Genomic DNA, 22,704 nt, shown 5'->3' with positions numbered 1-22,704 from the left:
ATTAGCATTAATGACATGGAAAGCCAAGTGCTGCCAAGTCTTGAAAGAGTTTTTATTGAGTTTATCTATCATAGGCGCAGAAAAAATAGTTGAATTTGTAGAAGAAGGAGAAGAAGAAGTGTGTGTGATAATTGCTGCCTTGGATCTTGGACCTGAGCTCATGATACCATGATAGAAATAGAAGAATACAGAGAAGAGAGAGATTGACAAGAGATTTGAATTGAAAATCGAAATAGAATAACTATTGTGCTATTTTTCAGTTTTCTACAACAGAATCATAACCTTCTATTTATACAGCAGAGTTAGTTAGAGGACCTTATCATTAGAAAGCTAACAACCTTTAACTAAATCAGTTATAGCTAACTAACAGTTTTACTAACTGTTGCTCATATCTCCAATAAATTTAATTTTTATATACCCGTAAGTGTATATAAATCTTATATTAATAACAATAATTAATTTTTTTTAAACCATTGTAATATGTAATCATAAAAATTCGTCGTTATTTTGTGACGGTTTTTAGAATGAAAGTGCAATTTATTTAGAATTTAGTATTATATCTTGAAATTTATAGAATATGTGATAGCTAAGCTAATTTTATTTTTATTTATTTCTAATATTGTTTATTCTTCTCTCTTTTTTGAATTAAGTCTCAAAGTAGTCTCTGAAGTTACACTCGAGTCTCAAAGTGGTCCTTGAAGTTAATAGTTAGCAAATTTCGTCCTCGAACTTACACTCTATGACTCATAGTAGTCCCTAAGGCACTTTCCGTCCATCGGAAAGCTGAAACAACGTCATTTTGTATTAATAAAAAAAATAGAAAAACCCGAGCCCCTTCTTCAACCCAAGCCCTTCCTCTTTCCCTTTCCCAACCCGAGCCCCTTCCTCTTCCCCTTCCGCTTCCCTTCTATCGCCGCCTCTCGCCATCCTCCGTCACAGCGACGCACCGCTCGCCTCCTATTCAACCTAGTCTCACACTCTTGTCTCTTCTCTGTCTTTCTCTGCCTCCCTCTTCTCTGTCTGCTTCTGCAAGTTGGAAGAGCCAATAAAGTTAAATTTTTTGAAGATTCTTGCCTTGGGATTTGAAAATCCAAATTTAACATAGGTCAACTAGTTAATCAGACATGACAGAACATGGGATGCTAGCTTAATTCACACAAATTTTAACACAGAGATTACCAACAAAATTTTTTCAAACAATTATCAAAGAAAGGGAATATTGTATTACATGGGCAAAAGATAAGTCTGGTCAATATTCTATAGCATCTAGATGCCAAGTTGTATTTGTTTTCTTTTATCCCCCAATTGATCAACTCCTTGAGGTTTGTAGACAAAAAGCGTTATGGAATACAATTTAGGACTTGAGATGCTCTCCAAAGATCATTTTGTTTGGAAACTCCTCCGTAATGGTGCTCCAGTTCGGCAGTGGCTCCACAACAGATTCCCGAACATTGAAGACAGATGCCCTCGATGTGGAGAAGAAGGGGAATCAATCATCCATTGTCTGGTTTACTGCATACAAGCAAAACAAACTTGGCAGATATCCCCTCTAGCTGGCCTCGACACAGTTTCAGATGAACTTGAACCATGGTAGTGGTGGGCGTGGCTCTGCGAACAGACAAAACAGCCGTTCAGGGAAAGAATGACTTGGCCATGGCAGCTAACATCCTTTGGAAAATTTGGAGAGGAAGAAAATTGAAGGTCTTTGAAGGAAAAGAAATTCCGTTGGCATTATACTCTCTTAGGCGTTGGAATTCCATGCTCGAATGTTGGACGATGGGGGACGGTGCAGCAAATGCGAGTAGAAAGGAGAGAACAGAGCGGCGTCAGAGAGGAGAATGGACGCGATGGAGAGACTATATTGGGGAAGGGGCGAGTGGCACGACGCTGTGACGAAGGCCGGCGAGAGGCAGCTAACAGAAGGGAAGGGGAAGGGAAAGGGGGAAGGGAAAGGGGGAAGGGCTCGGATTAAAGAAGGGGTTTGGATTTTTTTTAATTAATAAAAAACGACGTCGTTTCAGCTTTTCGATAAACGAAAAGTGCCTTAAAGACTACTATGAGTCTTGGAGTGCAAGTTCAAAAATAAAATTGAATAACTATTAATTTCAAAGATCACTCTAAAATTCGAATACATCTTTAAAAATTACTTTGAGATTTAACTCCTCTTTTTTTCCTCATCAATTTTCTACTATATGAAGAGACATATAATACATTGTGTGTATCTAATTCTAAACTACTGTAAAAGGAATAATTACAAAAATCATATTAAAACAAGACGTAATTGATTGGCAATATGATTTAGTATAGTAAAACTATAAGTAGTTAAGTACTCTAATATGAACATATTCTGATTGAAAGCAAGGAAAAACAAGTTGAATAATAGTAGTCTTTATTTTATTTAACATGGTTAGAACTTACAACCTACACATGTATAAACTATATTATCCATGCACAAAGTTCAATCTTATTGAACATTTATGTCACGTTCAACCAAGTCTTAAAAAAAAAAATAAAAAAAATATTTGGTAACAACAAAAATTAACAAAACAATAATCAAAATTTATTTTATTTAATATTTATTAATTTTAGTAATAATTAATAAATATCAATAAATAAAATAAATTTTGATGATTATTTTTTTTATTTTTCTGACATTATCATAAAAATATGCATTATAACAAGACTGCATTATACTGCAATTCACTTGCTATTAAGAAAATACTACATAAACAAGATTCCAATATTTAAAATAAAAAACATATTTTAAATTTTTTATTTAAAATATATAATACACATGTTTCTTAGTACTAATGTATAGTATAATCACGTATTTATCAATGTAATATAAATAACAATACAAACAAAGCAAAATTTTCAAATTAATATAATTTGATATAGCAGGGGAAGGAGATTCGAAGCAGCTATAGTTTGCATAGTGTCTTCATTAGAAAAGAACAATAAAATAAATACTAAATAAAAAAATATCTTCCGAAAATATTTGGTAACAAAAAAATATTAACGAAAAATTATAAAAATTTACTATTTTTAAATATATCTTATAATAAACAAACATTAAATAAAATAAATTTTAACTGTTTAAATTGATTATTTTTTATTTTTCTAACATTATCGAATATCCTCCTAATCAAATAATCAATAAAGTAAACTTCATAAATATTATATAAATGATTTTAATTATGATTATTCTTGATTCTTCATCATTGTTAAGTGTTTGATTCTTTACGATAGGTATAAAAGAGATCCATATACTTACTTAGTACAGTCTTAAAAGGGAAAAAAAAGCTTTTGACCTAGTAAAAATGCTTAATAAATGAAATTAGAATTTAATTAGGAAGTAATCTTTTTTCAGCCAATATCAATAAACTTTTTTAAATAATAATTTTACTCTAAATTTTAAATTTTATTTAATCTTTAAGTTCCAATCCTAGACTTTAAATCTTCTTAAAAATAAGTTAAAAAAAATAATTTTATAATAAAAAATAAACTAAAATTAGTTTTTTTTTTATATATATACTTATGTATTAAAATTGATAAATAATTTAATTAATTAATATGCATTATTGACTTTGAGGAGCCAATAGAATATATATACAATATATATAATGGAGGTTTAGAAAGTATTAGAGATATAATTATTAGTATTATTTTTTTCATCAGCTGAAAATTTTAGGATGAGTGGTATTATATTTATTATCGCTAGTATTTGGATGGTTATTCTAAATAATATAAAAATGTTTATTTTATAATTTAATAGTTCATTATACACATTGTACAAATAATTCATTGTCTCCCTAACGAAATCTATCTGAAATATATAGTTCACTTGCCTTCAAAAAGGATGGCTTATGTAATTAATGCGCCTACATATTTGAAAAAATTGGAAGCTTCAGCCTCAATGATCATTATAAAATAGTAACATTCAAATTAGACCATTTTACCAACTATACTACTTTTAAGATAAAAATTCAAGAGTCAATAAAATTTATTATTTTTAGTTATTATTTTTAATTATTAATATAATTTTTTAATTTAATAATTTAATAATATATTTTTAATTTATATTTTTAAATATTAATAATTAATTATTAACAAAAAATAATAAATTCTTCTCTAATATTCTTCGTACTTTTAAAACTCCTATATTCTAATTACTATCGAAAAATATATACTTTGATTCCTAACATTTGTCTTTGCTTTCGGTTTTACACCAAATATTTTAATTTTATTTTTTATAATACAAATTTTGTTGATTAACTTTTTTTTTCAATTTTTTATGGTAAAATTAGAATCGAACCGATCAAAATGTAATTGGTTCGGATTTATATTTTTTTGTACATGTACCCGAACCAAATCAAACCGATTAAGAACGGATTGGTTCGGTTCGGATAATTTGCTACCCAATGACTTTGAAATTCATAAAAAAAAAATAAATTTTTATCTTAAAAATTCAACAAGTACAATAAACATGTAACATCAATAGAAATAATCCAAACATGTTAAACATCAAATACATTAAAAACTAAACTCATTAAAATTCAAACATATTAATAATGAATAATCATTGTCTAATAGAAAAACCATATATATATATATATATATATATATATATATTTATTTTTTTATTTAATTAATATATGATCGGATTCGCGGGTTGGTTCGAGTTTTGCACCCCAAAAATCGATATTCAAACCAATCACTAACAAAAGTCATCGGTTTGGTTCGAATTGGATCTGATTACCCGTTGATTTCAGAACCAATTTAATTGATTCAGTTCGAATTCGAAGGGATAATCAGATACCCGCTACCCGTGCTCACCCCTATCGGTCTTCCTTTTTAAATTTTAAGTCTCTACGTATTGCAATTTTTGGGATCAAAATATTATTAAACTTTTAGTAATAGAGTCTGATTAAAAAATATCTTTTAATTAAGTTTAGTTGCCACCGACACCTATAGATTGTGTTCAATTTGCTTAATTTCCTACTACAGGTTCACCTAATTGACTTGATTTTCCCCACTGATAATATATTATTAACCACTTACTTTACTATAATTATTAAGTCATATTCGATGGAGTGTAAACCAATATGAACACTTGCATAAGGAATCTATCTATAATTAATATATAGTGGTTTGAAGCTTTCTACGCCTGACTTGTTCAATTACTCTCTCTAATTAAAATGAATTAGGTTTGATAAAGTTTTTTCTGAAAAGATGTACAAAAAGGTTATATGCTTAAGTTTTTCAAAATTACAGTACTTTTTTGAAATTAGTTTATATTTAAATTTGTGTAAATTATTTTTTTAATTTTAAAAATTGTTTTATAAATATAGTTATTGTGTTTAAATTTAAAAATTATTTTTAATTAAATTTATCAAACATATATATTACAATTTTTAAAAAGTTATATTTTAAAAACTAATTCTGATAAGTTATATTTTCGAAAAATAAAAGGTTTACTAATCAATATTTTTTTAATTGAATTTTTTGATGTCCATCCAGAGCTTGTGAACCAGTGAAGAAGAGCTGGAAGTCTTGGAATGGCACATTAATTAATTATTAACCAATTTATAATATATGTTAACCAACTTGACTAATGTGATCACATTTGTTTGGTTGACTATATTCAATTCGAGTCTCTCTGATCTTAGCTTTTTTTTTTTTTTTTTGGTGACTAAATACTAATCTCTTCTTTTTTTTGATTGGTGACATTTTTTTACCTCTATTTTTTTAAATAAAATATTGTTAGTTTTTTTTAAAATAAATAATTTATTTTTTAATAAAAATACTTTTTTAAACATGTTAAAAACTTAATAAAAGTACTTTATTTTTTATAAAAAATATTTTTTCATTCAAATAAACTAACTCAAATCAATATTTATACTACAAATTAATAATTAAATTAGTCATATATATATATATATATATATATATATATATATATTGGTGTAATGATGATATTATTGCAATGCTTTTGGTATACTACTCCTCTTGCTATATGGTTCTTTTTTTTGTTTAAATCTTTTTCCTACTTCTTGTTCTACCAATTACCAAAACACAAGCAATTGCTTAGTTTAAAAGTTATCACAATCTCAATCCCAACACAACATTAAATAAATAAATTAAAGAAATCAAAAGTCAAATGTATGTTTATATTTTATCTAATTAGACCGCATAACATGGATAATGCTTTATGGAGGGGGAAAATTTATTTGAAATATTGATAGTCTAAGTAGGAAAAAAAATTAAGATAAAATAATAGGTGGATACTACAATGAAGATGGCATAATTGTCTTCATATGAGTATATTTCTTTTTGACCTTTGGATGATGGATTGTATGGTTAGATTTTGATATTTATAAAAGTGTTGTTTTTGTTTAAAGTGTGGCTAAATAAATAAACCACACTTTTAACCAAAGCATCTTCATGAGAAGATATTTTTGCCATCTTCATTGTAGTATCCACCAAAATAATATATTACATAAATATTTTTATCTTCTTCCTCTCATTTTTGTTCAGGAGCATGCGCCATAGCAACCACCACCATGTGGGCATGTGGTATGATGACCACCATTGCTATCACAACTTATTATTGCACCACCATCATCTTAGATATTAATAATTAATAATATATATTATTTTTAAATTCATTTAAAATGTGTTAATAAAAAATAATGTTAATACACTGATGACATATATATGTAATTGTATATAGATGTATCCAAGTTTTTTCTTTAAAATATCTTTTATTTTTTTTATTAAACTACCACACTTAAATAAAGAATACATATCGAATAAGTATCTAATGAATTATGTATTTAATATGTAGATATGACAATTAAGTAAGATGATAAAGAGACGATAAATCAATAATTATAAATAAGAAAAACTAAACAAAACTATTAATAAAGCCAATAATGTTGATGGATCGAATCTGATCCGCAGATCCGTGTAGTGGCGGAGCTTGAAACAAAATTTTGGGGGGCCAAATAGAAAATAATTGTCAAGATGCTTTTGATATGGATCCCATTAAAAATAAGTTTGTCTAACCTCATCTCTCTGATTTGGGTGATATTGCCAAATTTGAAGCCGTTTTCCAAGATCTTGTTTCAAAGAATTAAGGTCAAACTCATTGGATGCAACTCTTTAAACTTTTGAATGTTATATCTCGCTTTTTTCGTGATTCATTAAAGTAGAAGAACTATCTACAGGTGTTGATATTGTAAAAGTTATATGTTCTCTTTCTTGAATATTAGCCTTCCTCTTAAAAAATACATCAATTCTTTGATTTTTCACGATTATTTTATATAAAAATTTGAATATATATCTTATAAAATATGTAGAAAAGAAGTTAGAAGCACAAATATTAAATTTTATAATATTTATTAATTTTTTTATTAATTTATACAAATACAATAATATCAATACTTATTAAATATTCTAATTTTTTTATCATATAAAAAATAAATTAAATAAACAGTAAAATATAAAATAATATTAAATTACATAAATAAAAAATACCTAATTTTTATATTTGAACTCGAAGATAGAGGGAGTGTTGCTTATTGAATAGAGAGTTGTGAAATACAAATACACTCGGTTAAGTCCAAATCCAACTTGTTTTAAATGTTTAAAACTAAAAACTATTGTGCAATAAAAGCAAGAGATGGAGATTAAAATTTGGTATTTTAAGTCATAGAAAAGTATTTGAGCCAATTGAACTATTTTTTATTTTTTGAAAAAGTACTACTAATTTTTTTAACAAAAGTTTGGGGGCCATGGCTCCCTTGTCTCAACTAAGCTCCGCCACTGTATCCGTGATGTTTATCCAAATTCGATCTAAAAATTACGGATATGAATCTAATCCGCAAGGCTATCGAATCCGATCTGCACACTAATATGATTGGATTACAAATTTTGTGTATAGGTATATGCATATCCAATTCGCATCGCAAAAATAAAGAAATAAATAAGTAAATATTCTTTTTATGTTTTATTTCAATTAATAATTATCAAATATGTATTATTTTAATTTATTATTTAAAAAGTATGTTTACTATTATTTTAAGAATAAACATATTTAAAAGAATAGAAAGATAAATTTTATTGATATTTTTTTAATAAAAATAAATTTTTTAAAAATATTTTTATATTTTACGAATATATCCGATCCGCAAATGTACGGATCGAATTAGATTCAAGCTTAAAAACTACGGATATTAGATCTGATAATTTTAGTTCGGATCGAATTAAACAAAATTTTGACCATATCCAATTTGATCCGATCCGATCCCATCCGCGTCCCTAACCAATATATATGATTGATGAGAAGGCACAAGAATATTATTCATCCAAGCAGTTGACCCATCGGATAAAGCTTTGATTATTGTTGGTAGATTGGTTTTGTTATTACTTGTTTTTTTTGTTAAGAATTTTAATATTTCTTTTGGCAAATTATTATTGTATTTGAGAACATTCCTGAAAATGTTTTCACACATGAGTTGTATGTCACATGGGATATGTCTAAAAAGTAAACAAATTAACAAATCCATGTTGATAAAAAAAACTAAGAACAAGAAGGAAAGAAAGCTATTTATTAATGGTAGTTGGGAGATTGCCAATACATTAATTCCAACCAAGAACTGATAATATCAAACTATACACAAAAAGAGCAAAAAGACTGAATTTTATATCTTTATCTCTAGACTTTAATTAGAGTGAATTTTGTAAAGATAGCTTTGAATGTTGGAGAGCAAAAAAAAAAAAAAAAAAAAAAAAAAGAATGAAGGAAATGGCTTCATATATAAATACTTTTATTTCATTTAATTTATTAAGCTGTTTTCTTTTCCTTCCTTTTATTTTCTTTACACTCTTTTATATAGATAGATTTTGATGTAATTTTTTTCTATTAATTGTTTCCATTAAATACGAACATAATGGATTGGAATAGTAAATGCAAAATGTGTATAAAATCTTGCTATACTTAATATGCTATATTGTTCTTTTTCTTTTTTAAATTTAAAAAACTCATTTTCTCTTAGTTAAATGTTAAAAATTCAATCCTAATCTCACTCATAAAAGAAAATTAAAATCATGGTTCAATTATTGCCCTCATCAAAATTCCTACTAGTTAAAAAAAAAAAAAAATAATCATCATATATTCATATGATCATTTAACATGCCATATATATAACTATTTGTTAATTAATAATAAAATATCAAAGCAAAAGAATAAAAAGACACCCATTTCAACTAATGTATGTATTTATTAATTTACTTTTTTCTATACAGTACTTTTTTATATTTTAATGATTAAGAGTATTTTAAAATTTTAGTGATTTTTAAACCTTTTACAAAGGTACTTGTATTTTAAAATTGATTTTTCCTGCTAATTTTAGTGAAATATTAATTCACTCTACCTTATATTTTGCTTGTCTATACCAATATATTTTTTATCAAACAAGAAAAAATAATCTAATTTAAGTTATGCTAATATATATTATTCTTTTAATTTTTTAGAAAACATAATACAACTTAACAACAATAGAAAGATGCCTCAACATACATTAGTAGTTAGAAACAACAACAACGTGCAAGATATTGATAATATAATAATAAATTAATGATAAAGTCTAGGTTGGTTATTATTATTGTCACTACAACGATTATATAATTTTTACATTTTTGTACAGTTGCGTTTTTTAATTTTAACTAACATTTTATTAGTGTTACTAAAATTATTTAACCATCTTAAAAACCATAACACAACATAACTCTCCTATAAGGTGAAAATTCAAATACAATTAATTTTATATAAAATTAATAATTAAAATTATTAAAAGATAATTTTAATTAAATCTATTAATATATAAATACTACTAATACTTTTAGTACTCCTAATTTAGTAGGTATTAGGTAATACTAATAAGTGACAATTGTATAAAAAATATAAGAAAATAGCTAATATGACAGTGTATAAAGAATATAAAAAAATAGGTATATATATATATTCTTTTTTTTTTTTCGTTCTTTCTCTTAGGGTTGTACACAAATCAGATTGGATATAGTCTATAGTTCTATCCGATCGGTATTTTATCGGATTAGATCAGATACGATATTCGCATTTTGTAGGTTGGATTCGATCCGATCAAATCCTTGTATTTGCGGATTGAATCCGATTAGATATCAAGTATATCTGCATCATTAAAAAAAAAACTATTTTAAAGTCCTGTTTAACTGTTTTAAAAAAATTATTTTTTTCATATATTTAAGTCTATTTATTTCTAAAATATTATCAATAAAAGTTCTCTTAAAATAAAAAAATAATAATAATAACATAAGATTTAAATTTAAATTATTTTAAATTGAAATATAACATAAAAATAAAAAATAAGATATTATAAACTATACTATTTATATCAGATATACGAATATATAAAAATATTACTCCTAAATACACAATCCGATGTTATCATATTTGATCCGATTCAATGAATATACAGATCGAATAATATCTACAAAATTTAAATTAAATACAAATAATTACCGCAAATATACAGATATTATCCGATCATTCTGCAGTCTCTCACCTTGGTATCTTCGGAAATTAGAATCAAGCTTCCCTCTTTCGAAGAAAGAAAAGAGGTGACAAACCCTAGCTCTATTGCCGCTGCCGTCCCGCCATTTGGCAGCTCCTTCATCGTCCGTCGCGTGCTTTTCGCTGGCGGTTTTGCTCCTTCTCCCTCATATTTTGCTAGTTCTCCGCGTTGTAAACATATGCACCGGAGGAATCTCTTAGTGAAGCTATTGGGAACTTGCTGCAGTAAGATATCAATTGCACAGTTGCACTCCCAATGTTTGAAATTGGGCCTTGCCCACGATAGTTTCATTGCTACCAATCTTAATGTTCTTTATGCTAAATATGCTTCAGTTACAGAAGCATATAAGCTATTCGAAGAATCACCTTGTAGAACTGTCCATCTGTGGAATGCTATGCTTAGGAGCTATTGTTTAGAACGAAAATGGGTAGAGACACTCTGCCTGTTTCATCGGATGAATGCATGTGCTTTATCAGCTGAGGAAAGACCTGACAATTTCACAGTATCAATTTCTTTGAAATCATGTGTTGGTTTGCAGAGGCTGAAACTGGGCGAAATGATTCACGGTTTTCTCAAGAAAGAGGCAATGAATAAGGATGTGTTTGTGGGATCTGCCTTGATTGAGTTGTATTCGAAATGTGGACGAATGAATGATGCTGAAAAAGTGTTTATGGAGTATCCAAATCCAGATGTGGTTTTATGGACTTCAATGGTTACAGGCTACGAACGAAGCCGCGATCCTGAACTTGCACTTGCATTTTTCTCACAAATGGTTGCGTCAGAGAATGTGAGTCCTGATCCAGTGACACTTGTTAGCGCTATTTGCGCTTGTGCTCAGTTATCGGATTTTAAGCTTGGAAGAAGTATCCATGGATATGTAAAAAGAAAGGGCTATGACACCAAGTTATGTTTGACCAATGCACTGCTGAATTTATATGCAAAAACTGGTTCTATCAAGAGTGCATATAACTTGTTCGAGAAAATGCCTGATAAGGATATTATATCTTGGACCTCAATGGTTGCTTGTTATACTGATAATGGAGCTGAAACCAAGTTATTAGATCTTTTCAATCAAATGATTGATAACAGAGTTGAACCCAACAGGGTTACTATTGTTAGTGTACTGCGATCATGCACTAACATGTCCAATCTGGAAGAGGGTATGAAGATTCACAAATTAGCAATTGACAATGGTCTTGAATTGGATATGGCAGTCTCTACAGCTCTTATGGACATGTACATGAAATGCTTTAAGCCTGAAAATGCAATTAGCCTCTTCAACAGAATGCCAGAGAAGGATGTAGTTTCTTGGGCTGTTTTGTTTAGTGGGTATGCTGAAATTGGAATGGCTCACATGTCAATGGGCATTTTCCGCAACATGTTATCTACCGGAACCCTACCCGATGCAATTGCCCTCGTGAAGATTCTTGCTGCTAGCTCGGATTTGGGGATTCTTCAACAAGCCGTTTGTCTTCATGGTTTCCTAACTAAATGTGGATTTGACAATAACATTTTTGTCGGCGCATCTCTCATAGAGATGTATGCAAAATGTAGTAGCATAGATAACGCTAACAAAGTTTTCAAACAAATTACACATAAAGATGTTGTTGTGTGGAGCTCAATCATTGCAGCTTATGGATTCCATGGGCAAGGAGAAGCAGCATTGAAGTTATTCAACGAGATGGTTGATAGTTCACATGTTAAGCCTAATCATGTAACCTTCCTTTCTATTCTGTTTGCTTGTAGTCATGCAGGTTTGATTAAAGAAGGGATAAAAATATTTGATACAATGTTAAATGAGTACCAATTGAAGCCGAATTCAGAGCACTATGCCATAATGGTTGATCTTCTTGGCCGGATTGGAGAGCTAGATAAAGGCTTGGAAATAATCAATCGCATGCCAATGCAAGCTGGTGCTAATGTGTGGGGAGCCTTGCTTGGTGCATGTAAGATTCATCAAAACATAAATATGGGAGAACTTGCAGCTCAGAATCTTTTTTCCTTAGACCCTAATCATGCAGGGTATTATGTACTTTTATCAAATATTTATTGTGGGGACAAGAATTGGCATAATGCTGCAAATATTAGGAAATTGGTAAAGGAAAATAGGTTGAAGAAGATTGTAGGTCGAAGTATGGTTGAGTTAAGGAATGAGGTTCATAATTTTGTTGCTTGTGATAGATTACATCATGAATGTGATCAAATTTATGACATGCTAAGAAAACTTAATGCAAGAATGAGGGAAGAAGGTTAAGCTCCTCAAGTACAGATTGAGCCTCTTGTGAGTTATTAACTTGGAGTGGATCCTAGTGGAAAAAAAATTGGATGGTGTCCAATGTAGAATCTCATCTTTCATTGCTCTCTCTTATTTAATTTTGGTCCCACTCATAGAATTAAAAGTGAGAGATTACACTTTATTCTTTCAAGTGTTAAAAAAAATAGAGAGGATCCATTCCCATTAACTTGTAATAATGAAAATTACTACCATTTTTTGGAAAAAAAAAATAAAATTATACTAGCTATCTCTTCGTATTCTTTATACAGCTGTCATACTAGCTATCTTCCCAAATTCTTTATACTAATAGGATTCATAAATTAATAAAATTATCAAATTATTTAACCATTCTCAATTATTAATTTCACATAAAATTAATTACACCTATAATTTTAACCTTTTTATAATTAACCGTTACTAAATAATGTGTGTCTTTTATTTATTGTCTATTTATCCAGGGTACGCTTTTGATTTGATGTAGAAATATCAAACATTTTGTGTATTGCGTCTTTCTTCACTCAATTTTTTTATTCATTGCTTGTCTAAGCTGTCTCATTCGGGGGTTTTGCTTTCTCTTCTTCTTCTTTCTCTCCTCCTTCAATTTTCATTCATCCCCCACAAAAGTCAAAGTCTTCAACTACACACATTATTATTATTATTATTATTATTATTATTATACCTCTCTTTCTCTTTCAAGTTTCAACCATTTTCTCCCTTTATTTTATACTGAGAAATTCCCATTGAATTTGGATTCAGAAAAGCTACAGTTTTCATGACAGTGATGGCATTGCATTCATCATCAACTCCACCACCTACATTTCCTGCTGCATTTGTTGTGTGTGCTGACCTGGTCCTACTCCTACTCACTCTTCTTCATCCCTTTCATTTTCATCATATGTTCATGCCTCACTATCTTTTGGTAACTTTAGCTGCAACTACACCCATGTGGTAGTTTAAATTTTTGTTTTCTTTCTTTATATATCATTATTCTCTTTCTTTATAGCTGTTATCTCAGGTATTCTTTTTTAATTTGGTTCCATAGATACATAGTTGCCACCCCCTGTGTTAATTTTTGCTTTCTTCATACCATTTACTTCAAAGTTAGAGTCTTTTTTGCTCATAATATTTAGCTCTTAATTATCTCAGGTACTCTTCTTTATATGCTGGTTTTCTTCTTTAACTTATAGTTGACGCCCCATGTGTTAGTTCTTGTTTTGTTCATAGTGTTTGATTCAAAGCTTCTTTTTTGTTCATAGTATTCAGTTGTTAATTATCTTGATTGTAGCCACCCGAAGTCTTTGTTTTTGCTTAGTTATACTATTTGCTTCCAAGTTAGATTCTTTTTTGTTCATAATATTCAGCTCTTATTTGCTTTAACCTCTTGTGCTAGTGTTTTTTGCATTTTTTGGATAGTTTTTTATTCCAATTTAGACTCTTTCTTGATCAAAACATTCAGCCGCTATCTCAAATTTTCTTCTTTAGTTGCCATCCTTTTTCCTTTTTGTTTCTCCAAGTATTTACTCTCTAAATTAAGAGCCTAATAGTTATTTGTATTTGCATTTTAGCTTTGACTTTGCTTTTAATTCTGTTATTTTCTTCGTTGATTTGATATGCCTTGGTTTTCTACACTGAATTGCTTTTGCCTTTTAGTTTGATAACTATTGTAAATTCTGTACTTTATGCATACGTGGGGTTTTATCTAAAATAGATATTCTTCTTTAGTTTTGAACTTAGGCTTTTATGCATCCATGGATGTTTCTTACCTAAGTTGTTGCTTTCAGAGAGAGAAAAGTAGCTTGCTTGGTTCATGAGAAACATTTAAGAGTTTCGTTGATATCTACTTTGCCGGGATGTATCTTTCAAAGGGTTGCAAGCATCAAGTTCTTTTCATCTTGTGGTTCTGCTGCTACTTGCTACATGTTTCGGCGGAGAATAATATCACTGACCCTGTTGAAGGTTTTACCCTTCTACTTTCATTTTGGTTTGATATATATTCCATGATGCTTTTCTTCTAGAAGTGAATATTTCCAGTCCATTAATTTGTCTCTGTGTATAATTGTTGTTGTGCTAAAGATCATAAGAAAACTTGGTAAAAACAATTGTGCAAATGCAGTATTCATGTGTCCCTTGCAATAATTATCCAAATAATTAAAGAAAAAACTTTATGAAGCAGTGCTGATAATGTGTAGTGTAGGTAACTGTTTGTTCCATTGATGATGAGATGATTGCTTTTGTTTTAATATGTAGTTGAAGCATTGAATGCCATAAAGCAAAGATTGAATGACCCTAATGGAAATTTGAGCAACTGGGGAGATAATGATCCATGTACATCGAAGTGGACAGGAGTTTTGTGCTACAATGAAACATTGGATGATGGATATCTACATGTTCAAGAACTGTATGGCCTCTATCTTCTATTTGACATTTCTTTTCCATAAAATCCATATGAACATTTCTAAGCTTCCATTTGTTTTTCTTGTTTGTAGGCAATTACTGAGTTTGAACCTGACAGGAAATTTGGCACCCGAGCTCGGCAACTTAACCCGTTTGTTAAGATTGTAAGACTTTGTCTAAATTGATGTTTAAGAAAGGACTAATATTGTGAATGGTTTTCCAATTTAGCAATTTCTAGATGCCATTTTTACTCTTTTTTTGCAGCTGTTAATTTATCCTTCTTCCTCTGATATATGCTTTTCTTTGTTCTCTAAGGAACTTTATGTGGAACAAGATAACTGGGAGTATTCCGAAGGAAATCGGTGAAATCAAAACTTTGCAACTCTTGTAAGTTGAGATTTCAATTTTGGCTTGTGTTTTTTTTCTGTCACCATTTGGTTCAATAACAAGGTTGTTTTATTGCCTTGGTAAATTTGAATCACTTTGTTACATAAATATCCTTGTCTGTGAATCAGTTTTGAATTCTGGTTCCTATAAGATTATAGAAGAAAAAAATAATTCAAATTCTCTCTCAAATTTTAGTTTTTTATTGGTTTTGTAGGCTTCTGAATGGAAACAACTTAACTGGTCCACTACCAGATGAGCTCGGCTATCTTCCGAATTTGGATAGGATACAAATTGATCAGAACAATATATCAGGGCCTGTACCTAAATCATTTGCAAACCTGAACAAGACAAAGCACTTGTAAGGTTCTTTATGATCAAAGTGTTGTTCAATTAGTCTTAATTTTTCTACTTCACTTGTATTGTTACCATAATGGTTTCATCTTTTTCCCTTTGATGGAGCAGCCACATGAACAATAATTCACTTAGCGGACAGATCCCACCGGAGCTTTTCCGGTTGCCGAGTCTTGTTCATCTGTAAGTTGATGATGACTGGATATCATTGATATAATTGCATCCATTCAAATAACTTTCTTGATTCTGTTTTATCCTTTGTTGTGATGCGAAAATCTTTGGACTTGCAGTCTTCTTGATAACAACAAATTAACAGGATATCTTCCGAGTGACCTCTACAAGTTGCCAAACTTACTTATAATGTATGGTTTGTTATTCTTTTCATCTTCTTTTCTTGGGAAAAAGCGCAGAGTCTTGTTGTAAAATTATGTTTCTAACTTGTTGTTTCGAATCTTCTTGTTCTTGCAGTCAACTTGATAACAATAACTTTGAGGGAAATACTATTCCAAGTTCTTATGGCAACATGTCAAAACTGCTGAAAATGTAAGTGAATTTGCTATGCAATAGATTTTGAGAATCTTGGTGATTGATTTCTTATATGTAGGAAACAAAATTTTATTTTATAATAATCTAATAGTCATAAAGAATGTTGAAAAATCCCTCCATAAAATCCTTTTTAGATGGCTTAGTACTTTGTTGAAGCCGATAATTGAAGAACAATGCCATATTCTATTTTTATTACTTTCCATTTTCTTTTTGGCTATATTTGTAGGACACAATTTTGTTGCTGTTTCTCCGTCCCTCTGCTTAATAAAATTTCTTAATTTAGTTGATTGGTTTTATCAGGAGTCTTAGGAATTGCAACTTGAGAGGACCAGTTCCTGATTTAAGCAGGATACCCCGCCTTCTTTATCTGTAAGTTCCATGATCTAATTTTCATGTAACATAAGATTTTGTACCATGTGTAGTGATGATAAATAGAGTTATGTAGTCTGAAAATGTTTTACTGACTATTATTTATAAAAATTTCAGAGACCTCAGTTCCAATCAGTTGAATGGATCAATTCCTAGCAACAAGCTTTCCAACAACATCACAACCATGTAAGGATCTCTTTCGTGTGAATATTTTTCCTTGCATACAGAATGTTTTTACTTTTAGTTTCTGATATCCACTAATATATGCAGTGATTTATCGAACAACAAGCTTACTGGAACTATTCCATCCTACTTTTCTAGTCTTCCTGTTCTTCAAAGATTGTAAGTTTCTTTCTATTTAGCATCCTTTTCAAACATTTTACCTTGAATTGCTTAGTAAGATAATATTTCTATGGAACAATCATGGCATCATGTTATAAAGTAGATGATGACTTTCGAGTTTTGACTAAATTATCTTCTCTGGCAGGTCACTTGAAAACAATTTATTGAAAGGCAGTGTTTCTTCCACCATTTGGCAGAACAAGACTTTGAATGGCAAAAAATTTATCTTGTAAGATCAGAAGTGATGAATTCTACAATTTTTGGCCACTTAGATGTGTATTTGGGAGTGTTTATCTGTGGTTTTCATATTTTTTGAATGTTGTTGACATTTTTCATGTTCCTTTTTATAGATGTTATCGAAATTTCCGAAATGCTAAGCATATGTTTCTCATCTTGCAGGGAGTTGCAAAACAATAGCCTTACAAGCATATCAGGCACTACTGATATTCCTCCAAATGTCACACTCTCGTATAGTTCTAATACACCGGCTTTCGATCCTTTTTATGCTTGTTAATTATATATAGTGGTGATGAGCATTAGATATGATCATTTATAAATTACTTTGTCACATTGTAATGCAAAAATTGATGTATTTCAGGCTCAATGGGAATCCTCTATGCTCAAATAATAAGTCCTTGGTTCAATTCTGTGGATCTGAGACTGCTGACAATAACACAAATGGCATTGTTTCAACAAATTCCAGCTCATGCCCTGCTCAAGCGTGCCCTCCTCCTTTCGAATATTCCTTGGACTGTTTCTGTGCAGCACCATTGCTTGTCGGTTATCGGCTGAAAAGTCCTGGATTTTCGGATTTTCGACCATATGTGTTTTCCTTTCAGGAATACCTGAGTACAGGTCTTAGTATACAGATGGATCAGCTTCAATTTAATTTTTATTGGCAAGCCGGACCTCGGTTGAGAATGGACTTGAAGCTTTTTCCAGTTTATGTTGATAACAGCAGCTCTCATATTTTCAATACAACCGAGCTCCTACGGCTCATGACCATGTTCACCGGATGGCACATTCAAGACAGTGATTTGTTTGGTCCTTATGAGTTACTTGGCTTCAATCTCCTTGATCCTTACAAGGGTGGTAAGTCTCAAGATTTCAAATTTGATTTAATGCTTGACAATCACAATAAAACTTGGGTCACATTTTCTTTAGCTCACTGAGAATTACAAATTCAAAGTCTTATCTATATAGATTAAGCTGTTATTACAATTCTTTCTATGCAGTGGTCATCCCCAAGTCTTCAAATTCAAAGATAAGTACAGGTGCTTTGGCTGGCATAATCTTAGGATCAATTGCCTGCGCCGTGACGTTATCTGCAATAGTTACACTCCTTATATTAAGAGTGAAGTTGAAAGATCGTCCTGTAGTTTCGAAGCGTCGTCATTGTGAGTTTTAGTTTTGCTCTTTCACCTATCACAAGTGCCTTGTGCATGAAGCTTGAGTTTTTATAAAAGGATATGTTAACACTTGATTCTCTTTACTTGCAGCATCTAAGATCTCAATAAAAATTGATGGTGTAAGGGCCTTCACTTTTGGAGAATTATCTGCTGCTACCAACAATTTTAGCAACTCTTCTCAAGTAGGACAAGGAGGTTATGGCAAGGTTTACAAAGGTATTCTTTCTGATGGCACCGTTGTTGCCATTAAACGTGCGCAGGAGGGGTCACTGCAAGGTGAGAAAGAGTTCCTCACAGAAATATCATTACTTTCGAGGCTACATCATCGCAACCTTGTGTCTCTCCTTGGATACTGTGATGAAGAGGGTGAACAGGTACCTTTAGCTTTTAATTTCAGAAAGTTTAAACATTCTATGCTCCATTTTAGTAAATGCTATGCAAGTCCATTTTCTTTTTATCATTGTGAACTCCCTTTCTGTTAAGATTCTTGCATTTGGATTGTTGCTTTGTGCTTGCAGATGCTGGTTTATGAATTCATGCCGAATGGTACACTAAGGGAACACATTTCAGGTACACTATCCGGTTCGAATAAGAAGCACAATGATATTTTGGATAATTTGTTTTACTTTCCTTTTATGTTGTATCTCTTTAAGTGTATGCTTATGTTTTACAACAGTTACAGCAAAAGATCCTCTGAGTTTCGCCATGAGATTGAAGATTGCGCTAGGATCAGCAAAGGGTCTTATGTATTTACACACTGAAGCTGATCCTCCAATATTCCACAGAGATGTTAAAGCCAGCAACATATTATTGGACTCTAAGTTCACAGCAAAAGTGGCTGATTTCGGACTTTCGCGGCTCGCTCCAGTTCCTGATCTTGAAGGAGTTGTCCCTGGCCATGTATCCACAGTGGTAAAGGGCACCCCGGTAAGTAAGGCTTTTGTGATAGGACTTGCTCATGTTAAAGTTGAAATTATAGACTTTAATTTTCATTCTTTTATATGCAGGGTTATCTTGATCCAGAGTACTTCCTAACTCACAAGTTGACTGATAAAAGCGATGTTTATAGTCTTGGGGTTGTGTTTCTGGAACTTTTGACTGGGATGCAACCAATCTCACATGGCAAGAACATTGTTAGAGAGGTAATTTACCTATAAACATGTGTAATTAGATCAAACTCACCATGTGAATAAATAATCTTAATTATTTCCTATCTCTTATGATATGACAACATTCTATGATACTTGAGGATGACATAGTTTTTTTTATGGTAGGTTAATGTCGCGTATCAATCTGGCGTAATATTTTCGATCATTGATGACCGCATGGGGTCCTATCCATCTGAGCATGTAGAGAAATTCTTGACCTTGGCCCTGAAGTGTTGCGAAGACGAGCCAGAAGCCCGGCCTAAAATGGCAGAGGTGGTTAGGGAGCTTGAGAACATATGGTCCATGATGCCAGAATCAGATACCCGGAAAGCCGAATCGATAACCAGTGATTCAGGAAAGTTAAGTACAAGTACACCATCTTCATCCTCTGCTATAAAGACTCCTTTTGTATCAGGAGATGTTTCAGGTAGTGACCTTGTTAGTGGAGTAATACCAAGCATCAAGCCAAGATAGAAGAAGATTTCATGCTGCATAGTGTGAGTTATTGGATCAGGAAACTATGTGTTTGTTAGATTTGACTTCATCTTCACTATGTAAATTCTTTTTGTTAGTACAATGTAATAAAACTTATAGAGAATTGGCAGGTAAATAATATTATTGATTTTGTAGTTATGTAAGTGTTAGGAAAATAAGTGCATGTTTTATGTTTGAATTAGTTTGTTTTGGGATAAAAACAATTTGTAATCAATAACTTCCTGGTACAGATTTTGTAGGAAAAGAACAAAAAAAAAAAAGGGATTAACCAAAAAAATTAAATTAAATTTTTATTTTTATTTTTTTGGTCTGATCATTTTGCAACTTATCCTATTGTAACTTCAGAGGTTGCCGATGGTGGTAGGATTTGACTCCTTCATGAGACTTTAATCTTGTGAAATTGAGTTAGCTAGATTCTTAGTAATATTGAACATTCCATGAAAAAATTGCAAAAAATTCGAGACTTAAACATCGTGTTAGATCAATATTTAATCTCACATATCAACAACTAATTCTGACACTTTAAGTCACTAGGAGAGTGTAACGGTAGACGAGATGGGTACGTACTCTCCCTGTTTCAAAATAATAGTGGCTTTCATTTTTTGGATTCGTAAAAAATTAATATATTTACACAATTAAAACAGAGGAAGTATGAAAAGATAGATTCAAATAATATCAAAATGATATTTACTATAAGATCATAAGGGTAAATGAGTCACTAAATTGAAAAAAAAAACTCACTTAATAGGCTTTATAGTTATGAAACACAAAAACATTTACACAGATACGAGATATAATACAATATAAAAATATATATATATTAATTTTAATTTTTTAAGACATGAAGACACTACAACAACAACAATAAAATTTTGTCCCAATAGATGAGGTCGGCTATATGAATCAAACAATGTCATTGAACTCTATCATGTATCATGTCTACAGAAAGACTATTTACATGTAGATCTCATTTGACAATTTCGTGGATAGTCTTCCTAGGTCTTCCTCTTCCTTTCACCCCTTATCCATCTTCTATCTCATCTACCCTCCTGACTGGGTGTTCTGTCGGTCATCTTCTCACATGTCCAAATCACTTAAGATGCGATTCTACCATATTTTCCACAATAAGTGCTACTCCAACTTTCTCTCTTATATCTTCGTTCCTTATTCTATCCAATCGCGTATGGCCACTCATCCATCTCAACATCTTCATCTCTGCCACACTTAACTTATGTTCGTGCTCCTCTTTGGCTGCCCAACACTTTGTACCATAAAGCATAGCCGGTCTGATATCAGTGCGATAGAATTTACCTTCAAGTTTTAAAGACACTTTTTTGTCACATATAAACCAGACGCACTCCGTTATTTTGACCAACCAACTTGGATCTTATGATTTACATCATGTTCAATATCTCCATTATCCTGTATGATGCACCCAAGATACTTAAAACTTTTAACTTTTCGTAGGATATTTTCTCCAATCTTCACCTCTATATTAGGATTTTCTCTTCGACAGCGGAACTTACATTCCATATATTCTGTCTTACTACGACTTATGCGCAGACCATACAATTCTAGAGTTTCTCTCCATAAATCCAACTTTTTATTTAGGCATTTCCTTGACTCTTCCATAAGGACGATATCATCGGCAAAAAGCATGCACTATAACACAGGCTCTTGGATATGCTCTGTGAGTACTTTCAATACTAATATGAAAAGGTATGGATTTAAGGATGATCTCTGATATAATCCTATACCAATAGAAAATTCTCTGTCACACCACTTTGAGTCTTCATACTAGTTGTAGCCCCATCATACATGTCTTTAATTGCACGAATATATGCGATCCTTACTCTCTTCCTTTCCAAAACCTTCCATAAGACCTCCCTTGGCACTCTATCATACGCTTTTTCTAAATCAATAAACACCATATGTAGATCCCTTTTAGTACTATGATACATCTCTATCATCCTTCTTAACAGGTATATTACTTCATTAGTAGATCTGCCGCGCATACAACTAAATTGGTTCTCTGTTACTTGTGTCTCTTGTCTCAGCCTCCGTTCTATCACCTTTTCCCATAACTTCATGGTATGACTTATAAGCTTGATTTCTCTATAGTTTCTACAACTTTGTATATCCCTCTTATTTTTGTAGATAGGTATCAAACTACTCTTTCTCCACTCATCTAGCATCTTCTTTTACTTTAAAATATCATTAAAAAGCTTGGTTAACCAATTGATGCATTTCTTTTCAAGGCCCTTCCAAACTTCAATTGGAATGTTATCAGGCCCTACTACCCAGCCATTTTTCATCCGTTTTAAAACCTCTTTTACCTCAAAGTCTCGAATCCTTCGATAGTAGTCAAAGTT

General features: G+C 30.9%; 2 protein-coding genes across 7 annotated transcripts; both read left to right on the top strand.

Moving 5' to 3' along the window:
* Positions 1-1,847: 1,847 nt before the first annotated feature.
* Positions 1,848-12,870, top strand: LOC112719859 (putative pentatricopeptide repeat-containing protein At3g01580). The gene is made up of 2 exons (XM_025770581.2): positions 1,848-1,979; positions 10,600-12,870. The coding sequence occupies exons 1-2, from the start codon at positions 1,848-1,850 to the stop codon at positions 12,868-12,870; spliced, it is 2,403 nt and encodes an 800-aa protein (XP_025626366.2).
* A 490-nt stretch (positions 12,871-13,360) lies between these two features.
* LOC112719858 (probable LRR receptor-like serine/threonine-protein kinase At1g06840) lies at positions 13,361-20,630 on the top strand. Of its 6 annotated transcripts, none has more exons than XM_025770577.3 (21): positions 13,361-13,810; positions 14,673-14,847; positions 15,139-15,289; positions 15,378-15,449; positions 15,601-15,672; positions 15,887-16,030; positions 16,135-16,206; positions 16,314-16,385; positions 16,492-16,566; positions 16,870-16,938; positions 17,056-17,124; positions 17,209-17,280; positions 17,426-17,509; positions 17,680-17,748; positions 17,879-18,372; positions 18,516-18,677; positions 18,780-19,063; positions 19,208-19,259; positions 19,366-19,616; positions 19,697-19,831; positions 19,964-20,630. In XM_025770577.3, the coding sequence occupies exons 2-21, from the start codon at positions 14,742-14,744 to the stop codon at positions 20,309-20,311; spliced, it is 2,853 nt and encodes a 950-aa protein (XP_025626362.1). In that variant the 5' UTR covers positions 13,361-13,810; positions 14,673-14,741; the 3' UTR covers positions 20,312-20,630. The 6 variants fall into 6 exon arrangements, with proteins under 6 accessions (XP_025626362.1, XP_025626364.1, XP_025626365.1 ...); XM_025770579.3 differs by having other exon boundaries at positions 13,372-14,037; XM_025770580.3 differs by having other exon boundaries at positions 13,398-13,741.
* The last annotated feature ends 2,074 nt before the right edge of the window (positions 20,631-22,704 follow it).

Source organism: Arachis hypogaea, chromosome 11 (assembly GCF_003086295.3).
Source record: "Arachis hypogaea cultivar Tifrunner chromosome 11, arahy.Tifrunner.gnm2.J5K5, whole genome shotgun sequence".
Lineage (NCBI taxonomy): Eukaryota > Viridiplantae > Streptophyta > Magnoliopsida > Fabales > Fabaceae > Arachis > Arachis hypogaea.
The sequence above is the reverse complement of the archived record's forward strand: the minus strand, read 5'-3'. Positions and strand labels throughout refer to the sequence as shown.

Excerpts from the sequence above, each read along its gene's own strand:
- LOC112719859 (XM_025770581.2), top strand. The coding sequence starts at position 1,848 with ATGGAGAGACTATATTGGGGAAGGGGCGAGTGGCACGACGCTGTGACG. Across the intron at positions 1,980-10,599 it reads GGGCTCGGATTAAAGAAGGG|TCTCTCACCTTGGTATCTTC; the intron begins GTTTGGATTTTT and ends ATCATTCTGCAG.
- LOC112719858 (XM_025770577.3), top strand. The coding sequence starts at position 14,742 with ATGTATCTTTCAAAGGGTTGCAAGCATCAAGTTCTTTTCATCTTGTGG. Across the intron at positions 15,290-15,377 it reads TATCTACATGTTCAAGAACT|GCAATTACTGAGTTTGAACC; the intron begins GTATGGCCTCTA and ends TCTTGTTTGTAG. Across the intron at positions 16,386-16,491 it reads TTGCCAAACTTACTTATAAT|TCAACTTGATAACAATAACT; the intron begins GTATGGTTTGTT and ends TTGTTCTTGCAG.